The sequence below is a fragment of the Alosa sapidissima genome, chromosome 10 (genome assembly GCF_018492685.1).
Source record: "Alosa sapidissima isolate fAloSap1 chromosome 10, fAloSap1.pri, whole genome shotgun sequence".
In the NCBI taxonomy this organism is placed as follows: Eukaryota; Metazoa; Chordata; class Actinopteri; order Clupeiformes; family Clupeidae; genus Alosa; species Alosa sapidissima.
In genome coordinates, this window is record NC_055966.1 from 33,906,367 (window position 1) to 33,921,441 (window position 15,075).

General features: G+C 41.0%; 1 protein-coding gene and 1 long non-coding RNA gene across 2 annotated transcripts in view; one reads left to right on the plus strand and one right to left on the minus strand.

The window, feature by feature from the left end:
* On the minus strand, positions 1-11,990 carry LOC121720210 (metalloreductase STEAP4-like). The gene is made up of 4 exons (XM_042106182.1): positions 11,541-11,990; positions 6,506-7,033; positions 5,550-5,714; positions 1-3,051 (listed from the first exon to the last, which is right to left on the minus strand). The coding sequence occupies exons 1-4, from the start codon at positions 11,988-11,990 to the stop codon at positions 2,785-2,787; spliced, it is 1,410 nt and encodes a 469-aa protein (XP_041962116.1). The 3' UTR covers positions 1-2,784.
* The window catches only part of LOC121720291, a 21,361-nt gene continuing 16,113 nt past the window's right edge, over positions 9,828-15,075 (plus strand). The window contains exons 1-2 of the long non-coding RNA XR_006034478.1: positions 9,828-10,005; positions 11,559-12,022. This is a non-coding gene — a long non-coding RNA (uncharacterized LOC121720291). The remainder of the gene's footprint in view (positions 10,006-11,558; positions 12,023-15,075) is intronic.

Below are 15,075 nucleotides of genomic sequence, written 5' to 3' on the forward strand. Positions count from 1 at the left end.
TTTAGATTTGCAGAAAAAAAGCTTTATTGATAATGTATATATTTTCTAACGAATTAAGACAATGTGAAAGCAATTTATGGACGTGGCATATGTACACTGTGTATATGTGGGTGTTAAATAAATAGCTTGGACAGGCCAGACAAATAAGGTGAATTTAGAAAAGTAAATATTAAATGGAACCTCAAACATTAAAAAGAACACATGAATCCACTGCACATTGTTGCATTTTACTCCATATTGGAAACAGAGTCTTGAATAATCATCTCGAAATGAGTAACACCATCAGGTTCTGAGGACACAAAAAAATACAAAACTAAAGAACCAGTCTGGCCAAGTTGCTTATTTGAATGCATCGAAAGGAAGAAAAGATCTCATCAGGACGAGGGGTACTTATTCACTCCCGAGCTCCAGCCAAACCCGCGATAGGCTCGATCCATCATTGAGGAAGGCATTATCTATCGTTAGCAACATTCAAGGCGAGCCAAGCGCAGCCTTGCTGGACCGTGGGGCCAGCTACTGTAGCTTTCAGCCAGATCTGAACAGGCAACAGAAGCCCAGTCTGCTCAGCAAAGCAGCAGTAATCATTATCTGCCCCATTCAGCCCGATTACAGTTTGTGTTCTGCGTTTGGCGTCGGTGGAGGCCTAGAGGAGCAGCATGCTACTCGGCGAGCTCAGCAGTCATTGTTTATTGCTCATTCATTTTCTAAAAACAAACAAAAAAAATGACAGGGTTCTGGGGACATTGCCCAAGCTCAACACCATCATGGCGCCAAGAGCGCCATTTCAGCTGAAGTGAACAAAAAAAAGCACAGATGTAAAAATACCGACCACCAGACATGGGGGACTCGAGTCACACGACTTGACTCGAGTCAGACTCGAGTCACATTTTTTAGGACTTGAGACTTGCTTGATCAACATGTATAAAAGACTTGACTTGACTTTGACTTGCTATTCATGACTTGAGACTTGACTTAGACTTGAGACAAATGACTTGAAATGACTTGACTTTTAATGATTTCATAGATATTAAGGAGTTAACTTTACGATTTTAGAAAATCTGCTTAGGTGCTGTTGGATGTGTCACGCGAGCGAACCTGTCATTGTTACCAAGTGACGCGACAGACCAACAGCAAGTGCCAGATCAAATGAGACAGACTGAGGTATAGGCTAACTTGCAAATATGGAAGGCTCTACGTTTATACCAAAACATAAAATAATGTTTAATCTTAATATGGCCTGTTTGTATATATCTGTGTGAATGTTTCTTTGTGACTGGAGCCTTGTCAAAGACAATTTTCTGTAACCTTTGTGTAACAGACAATAAAGTATTATCTTATCTTATCTTATCTTATCTTATGCAAACTAATCCTAGATTTCCATTTAGTGTGTGCGCTTAATACAAATAATGACGTGGCCAACACAATATATCTTGGTGCAGTATAAAAACATAGTGCCATGAGTCATTTAACAGTTAGGGCCTACTGTACAATGTTACTGGAAGACAGGTGTAGGGCCTACAATGTTATTTGAGAAGAAAAAGGGAGAGGTGTAATTTTGATTCAATGTTAAACTGAACATCAATAGCCTTTCACCAAACACTTCAATTTCAATAACACTAGTTGAAGGTAATTAGAAGTCATTCTGTACGCAAGTCTGTGAACTGTGAATGTAGGCTAGGTGGCCAGGTTTAAATATGGACCTACAAACTAAACTGCTTTGTTATATCATTCCAAAGTAATATCCACATATTGTATTGATGTAGCCTAGTTTATAGTAAAAACACGACATTTGGTCGAGATGAATGTCCACAGCAGTTAGGCATGGTAGTAATGGGCAGCTGATTATAAAGAGGGTGTATTAAAAAAAAACAGGATAGTATGAAGAAGTATAAGAAGTAGCCTACTTAAACTAACAATGCAAATTTATGAAAGTGAATTTATTCATTTAAATCTGTATGACCTGAACTTTTATCTAGGCTAGCTCTTGTACGTAATTTTATTCTATTAACAATATGCTACATTGTTTTATACCTGTCAAATGTGATGGGAACATATGCACCCAATTGTAAAAGCAGCTAAAATGTTTCTTCACCTGGCTAAACAGCAATAATTTACTATGACTGAGTAGTGTACCTTAAGATTGTAGTCTTATAATGTAATCAAGGCAATCACAAAGAAAATAGGTAGGCTTCCTGCATGACCCATTCTGAATTAATTTTCTCCGATATAATAAATACACATTGGGCTTGGCAAGAAATTTGGCAATACTACTTTCACACAAGTGATGGCACCCCTGGGTAAATCATCATGAATTTGTATGATTTGGCTATGACTTGATTTGACTTGCTTGACCCAAGCTATGACTTGACTTGACTTGCTTGATTGTCACAAAAAATGACTTGGACTTGCTTGAGACTTGAAGGTTAAGACTTGAGACTTGCTTGTGACTTGCATATGTGTGACTTACTCCCACCTCTGCCGACCACCCCTGGGCCGTTTGATTTATGTGATTTATGAGCATGTGTATGTTAGATATATTATGCCATTCGATATATCTGATATTTAATCAACCATCCTACACAAAATGCACATAAATCTAAATACACACAATATATGACTACTGTAAAATCAATATCATCAGCATTTCCTACATAAAACAGTTGAACAAAGTACAAACTTTATATACTTAGACACTTTGTTATCATTTTGCTGTATCAAAATCAGATTATATACTCTAAAACTTATCAAATACAAAAATATATAGATGTTTTCATAAACTCTAATCTATGCCATAAGGCGTTGTTGAGTAGTGCCGTTGCTCAGTGCAGTGCCTTTGGTTGGTCTTTCCCATCCCTGGCGAATCCGGGTGATGGCGCGGTCGACACATGGCATGATCAGGATCAACTTGGAGACCAGCACCACACAGGGGACCACCAGGGACAACATGTAGCCAGGTGGCATGCACCACTTGTACGGCCGGAGGAATTTATCCCAGCCGTATAGTAGAGCGTGGGCGGTGCAAAACAGCAGAGTCACATGACCTAGTTTAGACTGAGAGAGACAGAGGGTTCTGGATTAGAAAGGTTATAAGTAAGTAAGTATATATACTCTTTTGATCCTGTGAGGGAAATTTGGTCTCTGCATTTATCCCAATATGTGAATTAGTGAAACACACTCAGCACACAGTGAGGTGAAGAACACACTAATCCCAGTGCAGTGAGCTGCCTGCAACAACAGCAGGCGCTCGGAGAGCAGTGAGAGGTTAGCACTTCAGCCGTGCCTACTGATCGGGGTTCGAACCGGTCACCCTCCGGTTACAAGTCCGAAGGGCTAACCAGTAGGCCACGGCTGCCCACACTGGTTATGGGCAGTAGTATAAGCCAAAAACATCTGCACTCATTCAAGGTAGATGAGTATGTACTGTAGCTATGTGCACATCTGCACCTTGAAGGAGTAATACCTTTGCTGTTATGGACACATCTCTCAGCATGCGCTGAATAAATACAGTGGATCTACAGCAAACACTGATATTTTAATAGATTTGTTGTTTTCTTTGCACCCTCGTGCATGTTCACTCCTGTCTAAGCAGCGGATTGCTTGCTACCTTCAAACTGTTGTTGGTGTTCTAATCTGCTACGATTCTCTGAAGCATGAAATTAATGAGTCGTCTCATCAGCAGGTCTCCAGCACTCGTATTCCCAGGGTGTAGATATACTACTGAAAACGTGCATCTGTACAGGGTGTAGATATACTACTGAAAACGTGCATCTGTACAGGGTGTAGATATACTACTGAAAACGTGCATCTGTACAGGGTGTAGATATACTACTGAAAACGTGCATCTGTACAGTAAGTCACTTTGCATAAAAGCATTTGCTAAATGAATAAATGGCATAAACAGATTTGGTTTTCTCTTGACCCTGAGCCAGTGCTATTAAATGTGCAGGGCACGGAGCAGCACTGTTATGGGGTGCGAGTCTGTGCAGACGCACAACTATGGGGCAGAATGCAACTGATCCATCACATATATGCACACATATACTGGCACATTGATGAACACTTATTAAAAAACAAAACCTTATCTGGTAAAACAACGATGATTTAAGCAGGCTAGATCATTATGGTACTCCAGTGGTTATAACTGGTGAGTATATGTTATCTACTGAAACACTGCAGAATAGGCCTCTTTTTCTCTTCAGTCAATCTTCAGATTACTGAGACCACACAGTTATTTGAAGTCGCTTCTAATTAAAGGGAAAAATGGAACAATCTACTCCCAGACTCTCTTCAAAACCCAAGGGCTGCACGGCTGACCTTTCAAGAATGACACCAGGTTCAAATTAACCCTCCTGTACAATAAGTAGAAGGCTGTATGTCATGGTAATGTAATATATGCACCTTAAAAGAATGTTTAATAAATTGGTTAACATTTAAAACTTGGTCCCATGTCGAGGAATTTCAGAGGGAAAAAGGCTATGTCTCTTTGAAGGCTTTAACTCTTTACACTCTGCCAGTAGTGGCTTGGGCCCATTCAGGACATTACCAGCTCCATTTCAGATACAGTACGTGTCCTCTCTAGACCAAGACTATTTTAGGTGCATGTAACATGGCCTCTCCAGATACACAGTCAACAATTACTGACCTAACAATTGCTGGCCTAGAAGTAGTTTACAGAAGTAGTTTTATAACAGACAAATGAGTGATAATTGGTTTATGTAAAAACTAATTTTGCAATCATGATAAGCATGAACAGCTGCATTTAATGCTATACAATAAACAGATTGTTGTTATTATTGCTAAATCACCACTTGGCACACTAATGGGTCGTGGAGGCAAAGCAGACATTCAGCAGCATTATCTACTGAATCTTTGTTTGGAAGCTACAGGGGGAGCAAAAATCAGGTTAGTGGGTTTTCTTTGTGGGCAGCCAAATGTGGACCCCATCTCCCTGTGTGGACTGCACTGCCCACAATGAGTCCCGCTCTGTCAACATGGAGTCGAGGTTGCGTGAGCCTAGAATTATGCTAATCGTACTCAAGAGGGCATGGCGTCGGCACACACTGGCCCAGGTTGAACAGAAGACTGGTGCTAGCGTTAGCGGATCCATGGTGGGTCTGAAAAGAGAACACCGGCAAAACACTATCTGCTTTCAGTGACATAGGATGGGAATAGTGTTATGAGCCAAGCATGGGATAATCCATTGTGTGTGTGTGTGTGTGTGTGTGTGTGTGTGTGTGTGTGTGTGTGTGTGTGTACGTGTGTGTGTATGTGTGTGTGTGTGTGTGTGCACGTGTGTGTGTATGTGTGTGTGTGTGCACGTGTGTGTGTGTGTATGTGTACGTGTGTGTGTGTGTGTGTGTGTGTATGCGTGTGCTTGTGTGCATGTGCTTGTGTGCATGCGTGTGTGTGTGTATGTGTGTGTGTGCATGTGTGTGTGCGTTTGAGTGTGTGTGTGTGTATGTGTGTGTGTGTGTGTGCATGTGTGTGTGTATGTGTACGTGTATGTGTGTGTGTGTGTGTGTGTGTGTGTGTGTGTGTATACTCTGTACCTGTACAAAGCGGAACTCCCTCCAGTTGAGTGCATTGCTAACAGAGGGCAGAGAGGTGATTCCCAGCAACACATAAAGGCCAAATCCCAGAATTCCAAGAGAGTAGTAGGAGTCTCCCCGCCAGGCCATTGTGTTGTCAAACGGTTTTGTTACATTGTCTTTGCTCTGAAACAAAAAAGTACATTCTGACTGCCTGCTGGGTTATTGGCCACAAAAACTATCTTAGAAAAGGTCCCTGAAGACTTTGAATATGATTTTATGTGTGTGAAACTAAATGCCCCCCAAAAAACAGCTTTTGGTCAAGCTATTTTATTGTGCCAAATAGCCTTCTATGCATGAGTGTATAGAAGTGTATAGAAGTGTCTATGGGGCAGATACATTGCATCTATGGGGCAGATACATTGACACTAGTGATTTGCATGCCAGAATGGTTCCCCTAAAAGAGTATTTATTTAGTAGTGGTGCTTAGAGGATTTTATTCTTCTGCGTTTCGTCTGAGTTTGGAGGAAGGACCTGAAATGACTAAATGAAGGCTTGTAATCACTAACATGCACAAACAAAATGCAGTCTTGTGTGAAGACGTATTCAATGTTTGAATGTCACACAGTCTACACATTTGTGGGTAACACTTTATATGCATAAAAAGGAAATGACAGTCATAACCATGTCATGAATATTAAGGAGTCTTTATGAATGTTTCTGACTTGTTTTTTCATGTAATTTTTAATGTCAAGTTGACATTGCTTGGGATGTGTTTATTATGGAAATTTGACTTTATCCAAGATGACCTGTCGATGACTGCCATGACAACTTCACATTAAGACACACTCCTTCAAAAAAGGTTTACCAATTTGAGTATGTGTGTGTGTGTGTGTGTGTGTGTGTGTGTGTGTGTGTGTGTGTGTGTGTGTGCGTGTGTGCGTGTGTGTGCGTTGTTGTGAGCTGCGAGTTGTTACCTGTGAGATGGTGCTAGCAGCTATCTTGTACCTGACGTAGTATCTGATAGGAATGACTAAGGTATAGATCACATGCAGGAAGGCCAGAGCCAAAGCCACCAATCCCAGCTGCTTCCTGCACAGCATCCAGCGGTCCAGCCAATCAGGGAAACGCTTGTACTTGGTGCCGTTGTACAGCTGCAAGATGGCCGCCAGAACGCTGGGCAGGTAGCACAGAGCCAGCATGGTCAGCGAGACGATGGGGAACACTTTGTTGGCCAGTGAGATCATGATCCGGAAGGAGCGGTCTTTTCCATCCACGACGTAAGAGTAGATGACGTCGCGGATGAGCAGGTAGAAGAAGAAGAAGGCGGTCAGCCCCGTGGCAATCAAGAGCGGGAGCCTCCAGTTGGGGAAGAGCTGCAGGGGGATGTCCTCCAACTCCCCAGCAGCACCAAGGGAGCCCCTGTCCTGGGCACTCAGCCCCAGACTGTGGGCAATGTCCACTACTGCTTGCTTAGCTTTGGGGTCATCCCCGCACACCAACACCTGGCAGAGAAAGAGAGAAAGGGCAAATAGAGAGAATGTGTGTGTGTGTGTGTGTGTGTGAGAGAGAGAGAGAGAGAGATCAAAACTTAGGAATGCCAGACTTGGTTAGTGGAGCCTGGTAGGGGTTAGTCTGAGTCACAGTAGGATTATACAAAGCTGTCATTACTGTACATGAGGCTGACATAACCCTGAAATCAGTAAAAAAAAATTACAAAAGGTGTGTTGCTCAACAAATGGCTTCTTGAGAGGTCATTATCTTATTTACTGGAGTAACAGTGTTGTACTATAAGTTCTAGAAGGCTAACAACAGGGAGAATGCAAAAAGTAAGGAAGGAAACAGGCTGCTAGTCACGTCATGTTTCTGTTTACTGGGTTATTTTTGGGCTTGCTTAGATAACTGATATTTTAATAAATTACTGTGAAATAATAAATCATGCCCAGGGATAGCATAACGCAAGACTAATTTTAGTGAACTTTCACAAATCATGTACAAAAGATGAAAAACTAGTATTTGCAGCTGGAACATTATGGCAAAAACAAACAAAAAATGCTAATGTTTATGATGGCAGCCTAAATGATTCTAAAACATTCTGGGCCAAAAACATACTGCAGTGGAAATTATGCTTTACAAATTGCTTCATATTCAGCAGAGGTGGGAGTAAGTCACACATGTGCAAGTCACAAGCAAGTCTCAAGTCTTAACCTTCAAGTCTCAAGCAAGTCCAAGTCATTTTTTGTGACAATCAAGCAAGTCAAGTCAAGTCATAGCTTGGGTCAAGCTAGTCAAGTCAAGTCATAGCCAAATCATACAAATTCATGATGATTAACCCAGGGGTGCCATCACTTGTGTGAAAGTAGTATTGCCAAATTTCTTGCCAAGCCCAATGTGTTATATGTATTATATCGGAGAAAATTCATTCGGAATGGGTCATGCAGGAAGCCTACCTATTTTCTTTGTGATTGCCTTGATTACATTATAAGACTACAATCTTAAGGTACATTACTCAGTCATAGTAAATTATTGCTGTTTAGCCAGGTGAAGAAACATTTTAGCTGCTTTTACAATTGGGTGCATTGGATGCATATGTTCTCATCACATTTGACAGGTATAAAACAATGTAGCATATTGTTAATAGAATAAAAAAAAGATAAATGCCATTAAATTAACAAGAAATGAAATTGACAGTATGTGACAATAAACAGTGTACAGACTTGAATATAATAGAAAATCTGAGCAGTAATTTCACAGCCAGCCCAAAAAGTAGACTTTAGACAAATGTCAGGAAGGCACATTTGACCACTGACAATTTAAGGTATGCTCTGTAGGCAGTGTTGTGCAAGTTCATACTTCAGCACTTTGGTCAGTGTAAACTGTGTATGTTCTATAAAAATAAATGTTACCTACTTTACTTACTTACAAGAGCTAGCCTAGATAAAAGTTCAGGTCATACAGATTTAAATGAATAAATTCACTTTCATAAATGTGCATTGTTAGTTTAAGTAGGCTACTTCTTATACTTCTTCATACTATCCTGTTTTTTTTAATACACCCTCTTTATAATCAGCTGCCCATTACTACCATGCCTAACTGCTGTGGACATTCATCTCGACCAAATGTCGTGTTTTTACTATAAACTAGGCTACATCAATACAATATGTGGATATTGCTTTGGAATGATATAACAAAGCAGTTTAGTTTGTAGGTCCATATTTAAACCTGGCCACCTAGCCTACATTCACAGTTCACAGACTTGTGTACAGAATGACTTCTAATTACCTTCAACTAGTGTTATTGAAATTGAAGTGTTTGGTGAAAGGCTATTGATGTTCAGTTTAACATTGAATCAAAATTACACCTCTCCCTTTTCTTCTCAAATAACATTGTAGGCCCTACACCTGTCTTCCAGTAACATTGTACAGTAGGCCCTAACTGTTGAATGACTCATGGCACTATGTTTTTATACTGCACCAAGATATATTGTGTTGGCCACGTCATTATTTGTATTAAGCGCACACACTAAATGGAAATCTAGGATTAGTTTGCATAAGATACGATAAGATAAGATAAGATAAGATAAGATAAGATCATACTTTATTGTCTGTTACACAAAGGTTACAGAAAATTGTCTTTGACAAGGCTCCAGTCACAAAGAAACATTCACACAGATATATACAAACAGGCCATGGGGTGTTGAGGTATCAACTGACTGTGGTGTTCATTTTTTGCTCTTCAGTATGGCTATTGCAGAGGGGATGAAGGATTTCTTGTAGATGTTCTTGTAGCTGGACAAACGCGAAATGAAGACGAGGGAGAAAATGCCACTGCAGTTGACAAGGTGTTGGTTAATTATATGGTAGTAAGGTAGACAGGTGATGTGGTTAAAACAATGAAAATCCTAGGCCTACCGCAGACATAGTGAACTATAAACGGCAGAAATGTAAATCCAGTGTCACATAGGCCTATCATATTTTGTTTTATTACCTTATTAACGTATTTATTATTAACGTAACAGGGCTGTCGGTTGTAATCGGTTGTAGGTCTAATGTATGCAGACTCATTTTCTGCTAGTGACAAAACAAACTGCTTATAGCCTATTTTATTTGATTTTTGAGAGTTTTATTATTTGGACACACGTGCACCCACAGTTGCATGTCGCCACCGTTTCAGGCTTTAGAAATATGTAGCTTGTAGCCTGTAGTGCTCAGGCTGATAAGGAGGGTGGGGCGCAGACTGTTTATGAATGATAGTTTTTTCCCCATATGCAGCGCTCAGATTACTGTTGCATCTTGTTTGTGGAAAATATCTCATGTCAACAATTTGACACATGTTGATACGTATCCTTGCGTATTTTAAGTGGATAGGCTACAATATTGTTGCTTTTTAAGTGAGTATACGGCGTAGTCTTGCGTAAGCCTATCATGTAGACTAGGCTACACCACTGGGGGAAAAACCTGTTCACCAAGCCATGCTGGTAAGCTATTGCGCGACATATCAGCAATTTGTGATGTTTACTGAGTAGGCTTATAGGTTGTCATGTATGAAAACTAGTATTGCCATGGCAATACTGGCAATACTGGTGAAGGCGGCCATGGCTTTACCCACGTTTTCATTTTAAAGCTACAGTAGGCTAGTTATGAACTGCTGGAGTTTTATTTGTAACAAACAAATAGACATTGCATTCATTCAAGCCACATACACCTGAACGGTTTATAGAATAAAATGAAATGTATACGAATAAAAATAAATGTATTTCAAGTAGACATATTATAAAATAGCCTATTATTGTTTCAATATGCCTCAAATATTAGGTAAGCTACATCAAATCATGAAAATATATTCAAACAGTTCAAGTTACACCTGTCCTGAGCTGTCACATCTCCAACCCAATAATGTTGAAAAAGTAATCAATCAATCAAACGCTGTCGCCGACATCAATGCCAAACTTTGACAAGCGCGACAGCGCAATGGGTTTTAGGAGGGTTTAGGACCGTCAATGCTATATCATATTATATATAAGCCTAACATGTGAAGTAAGCCACTTTTTCTGTGCCAATTGCTGGCAGTTAACTAGGCCTACTTACTGTTGTTAGTAGCCTACTAGGCTGTAACGTATGGAACAGGGACGTGTTTAAGAGGGAGGGAGAAAGAGAGGCGCTTACTTTAGGTTACATTGGTAACATTTCGCTAGCATATTAAGATTAAACATTATTTTATGTTTTGGTATAAACGTAGAGCGTTCCATATTTGCAAGTTAGCCTATACCTCAGTCTGTCTCATTTGATCTGGCACTTGCTGTTGGTCTGTTGTGTCACTTGGTAACAATGACAGGTTCGCTCGTGTGACGCATGCAACAGCACCTAAGCAGATTTTCTAAAATCGTAAAGTTAACTCCTTAATATCTATGAAAACATTAAAAGTCAAGTCATTTCCAGTCATTTGTCTCAAGTCTAAGTCAAGTCTCAAGTCATGAATAGCAAGTCAAAGTCAAGGCAAGTCTTTTATACATGTTGATCAAGCAAGTCTCAAGTCCTAAAAAATGTGACTCGAGTTGACTCGAGTCAAGTCGTGTGACTCGAGTCCCCCATGTCTGATATTCAGTAAATAAAAATAAAAATGATCTCTTAGCATTTTAGGAAGACTTGAAAGGTATAGCCTGTTAAAGTTGTGTACTTTTCTATGTGTATTTCCAATACCGTCATCACACCTTCCTACATATGCGTCAGGAGGCTGAATCCATGTGTCTTGAATAGAATACTGCCATCCATGTAGGTGGGAGTGTGCATGTACAATGGAGTATGGGCAGGACTCAGTTTGCCGCACAGGTGAACATTATTATAAAGAACGTCTTGAGTGATCCCCACAATGCATTAAGAGCAATGGAGAAATATCCTTGTACAGCACCGTGTAGTAATCTAGCATTGTTCATAATATGATGATATGTCAAGTTCATCGGTATATGGGTCATTTGGCTTAGTCTGCATTATATGTGATGTCACTTCCCCTCACCTGTCGGCTGGCGTCCAGCGCCCCTGACTGCAGGGCCCAGGCTGACACTGTGTTGAAGCCTTTCACCACAGACGCTCCCGGCACCAGGCTGCTCAGGTACTCAGCGTTGGATTGTGGGAACTGGCCCCTCTTCAGGTTGTTGCTGATGTCCACCAGCACCTTGCCCTCCAGAGCAGGGGTCAGCGAGGTCAGGAAGTCATAGTGATCGCGCTGCACGGCTATAAAGATCACCTGAGCCATCTGAGCTGCCTCTGTGTGGGTCATGACCTTTGAACCCTTGGCCACCAATGCCGAGTTCTTGGGGTCACGTGACCCAAACACGACCTCATATCCTGCCTGGAGCAGACGAGGCCCCAGAGAGCGTCCAAAGTCCCCTGTGCCAAAGATGCCCACCGTCCCCTGCTTACGCTCCCCAGCAAGAGACGTCATGGCAACAGAATCAGACTTCATGGCTGCATGAACCAATACAAGTATATTTACAGGTAAATTGCTTTCATGCACACACGCAAATTAAAACATATCACGACTGAACCAGTGATGAAGTATCATGTTTTTTTTTAAAAAAAATTTAATTTATTGTACAGTTGTTTCTTTCATTTAATTTTCCGACATGATGACACTATGTGACAAGCAATAATTCAACTCAGTTCTGAGGCCGATGTCTATGAATAGCACATGTTAAAACGTGAAAATGTCAAATACCAACGTTACGCCCAAACTAGTAAATTAATGACATACAAACATTTCAAGTTTACTTCTGGCTAAAGATACTTACGTTCACAAACTTCAGAGGTTCAAAATGCGAGTTTTCACTCCAATTAATCTAATGAATAGATATGTTAAGAGCTCCCTGGTCCAGCTCTTCTCTCTTCGGCTGTTTCCAGTATGCGTCACTCCTCTTCACTAAAGCAGTTTCATGAGGGACGGAGGCTTTTTCCCTCCTTTGGGGGTATGCCAGGGGGAACGTCCAGAGGTGTAGGAGGGCCACGGAGGAGGGGGCATGCCGGGGGAGCGTCCAGGGGCAACCTCCAATGCCCTGGAGGAGGAGCTGTCAGTGGGTTAGTAGAGCTACAACTTGCTTTGGGAAATTCCGGACAGGAAGGTACAGTGTGTGTGTGTATGTGTGTGTGTGTGTATGTGTGTGTGTGTGTGTGTGTGTGTGTGTGTGTGTGTGTGTGTGTTGGCAGAGAGAGAGAGAGAGGACTGTTTTCCAGGAAGACTGTTGCACAAGAGTGGAATGTCCACTTTTTCCGTTATATGCCAGCAGAATGTTTGTGGTTAGGTAACTGCTCTCTGGTGGGTATGTTGGTAGGCATGACATTTTTAATTATATTCAAATTGAAATAGGGTGGGCTAATGTCACTGAATGAAATGTAATACCATACGCTGCCATTCCATTGCCTTCAGTACACATGCAGTCTCATCTGAACTGTGAATTGTTATTTCTTGTAAATTCTTTGGTTACTGGTCAATATTGTTCTAGAAGCAAAATACTCACAACATTGTTGCTGAAATATGACACTGCCACTGCCTGACAATGGGTGTCTAAATATAACTCTGGGCTGTGGCTTTCTTCAGGATCCTTAGACCACTTAGACAACCGTTATAATCATCATGGAAAACACAGCTATATACAAACTGTCCACACACACACAGACACACTCACACACACACACAGTGAGATAGAGAGAGAGAGAGAGAGAGAGAGAGACCTAATTGCACACACATACACAAATTGTACACCTTCCAAAATGTTTGCGCATATTCAATTTTGTGGGGGTTCGGAGGCATACACACTTGCATACAAAACATTGTACACACCCCCATATACACACAAACCAGTACAACAAAGACAACCAGACAAAACAATCTAGTGGAATGAATTAAGAACTAAACCATAAAATGGGTCAGTTCAAGTTGAGGCTGGTTCAGGCATGCTACCACTCCAGTGGAGTTCAGATGTTTTCAATTAACAACAAGCGCTTCATGTCCATGGGAAATAGGACACACACACACACACACACACACACACACACACACACACACACAGACAAACAGACAGACACACACACACACACACACACACATACACACGCACAAACACAAACACACACACACACATACATATACACACACACACACACAAACACACACACTATTTTCCTCGCAAGTTCACAGGATGGGTGTGGTTTTCCTTTCAGATCCAACCGTCATTTTAACCATTGTGTGTCTGATGGTAATTATGTGCAGTGTGTGTGTGTATGTGTGGTTTGTTTGTACCATCACCGTACACTTGCAAGCTGAGTTGCAAGCCTGTGTTTGTTTTAAAGGGACTGTGACCATACACTGTGATTTGTTTGACAAGGGCAGAGTACACACATGTGCACGCGCATCAGCTCCACAATGGAGCAATGCCAGACCGAACTTCCTGACCTCAAATGTTGTGGGCGGGGCTAAGTTCGGCTGCCATTTTTGGGTCAGCCGTAGACTACTGGTTAGCGCTTCGGACTTGTAACCGGAGGGGATAAATGCAGGGACCAAATTTCCCTCACAGGATCAAAAGAGTATATATACTGTACTTTTACTTATACTTATATATACTTATACCCAGGCTAGTTGACAACACTTGTTGGTAGTAATTTTTTTTTGTGTACAGATCTCGGAGCCTAGGCTGCATACAGAGATATAGTTTTTGACGGCCTGTTTATGGGGCAGACAGCTAGCGGATCGGAAAGATTAGATGAATGTGATCATTTATGTTTTGGCCTTTTTTGGGCCTGAAATCGCTGACACAACCTTTTATGCCTGCTAGAGTTGACTGTAGGTCGGAATGCAATCGGTTGCAATATAGGCTATCCTAAAATCCAGCAATAAAATAAAGCATGAACTCATTGAGCGTCTGTCCTAGCAAGCTTATAACTATTATAACTACTGTTGCTATAGCCACATAACATTTAGAAGCTGCACATTAGCGAACATAGCTTAATTTCACTCTTTAACAAACAAATTAGCATGCTATGCAGCCAAACAAGCAAACACAGATAAACATAAGGTCAATGAACTCTTACCTTTATGGTCTACAAGTTATCCACAGTTACCCATAGTTAGTCCACTGTTATTTCCATCATACATTCTTCTCAATACGAGCTAGTTAGAGATGGAGATAGCCAGACTAAATTCAACGTTCTGACTCCAGAAACACGTAGCCGAAAGCTTATGGACCTTGCCCAAAATGTGCGACAAACAGGCTTCATTAGAAACTGTCATAGTGTAAGAAAAGCATTTGTAGATGAATGGCCAACATAATTGTAGCCTACATTTGACTCATCTTCAGGGAACAGCAACGTTAGGCCTACTCTCCTTCAATTAAAAGGTTGCGCAACTTTATTTTCATATATTAGTTTTATTAACAGGCTAGCCTACATGGCGATTAGGCACATTGAAGAGGCTTTCTGTTCATTGTATCACATTTTATTTTCAGTTTTTAAAAGTAATGGGGGTAAAATTAGTGATGGCAAAATCCCCAGTTCAGAAA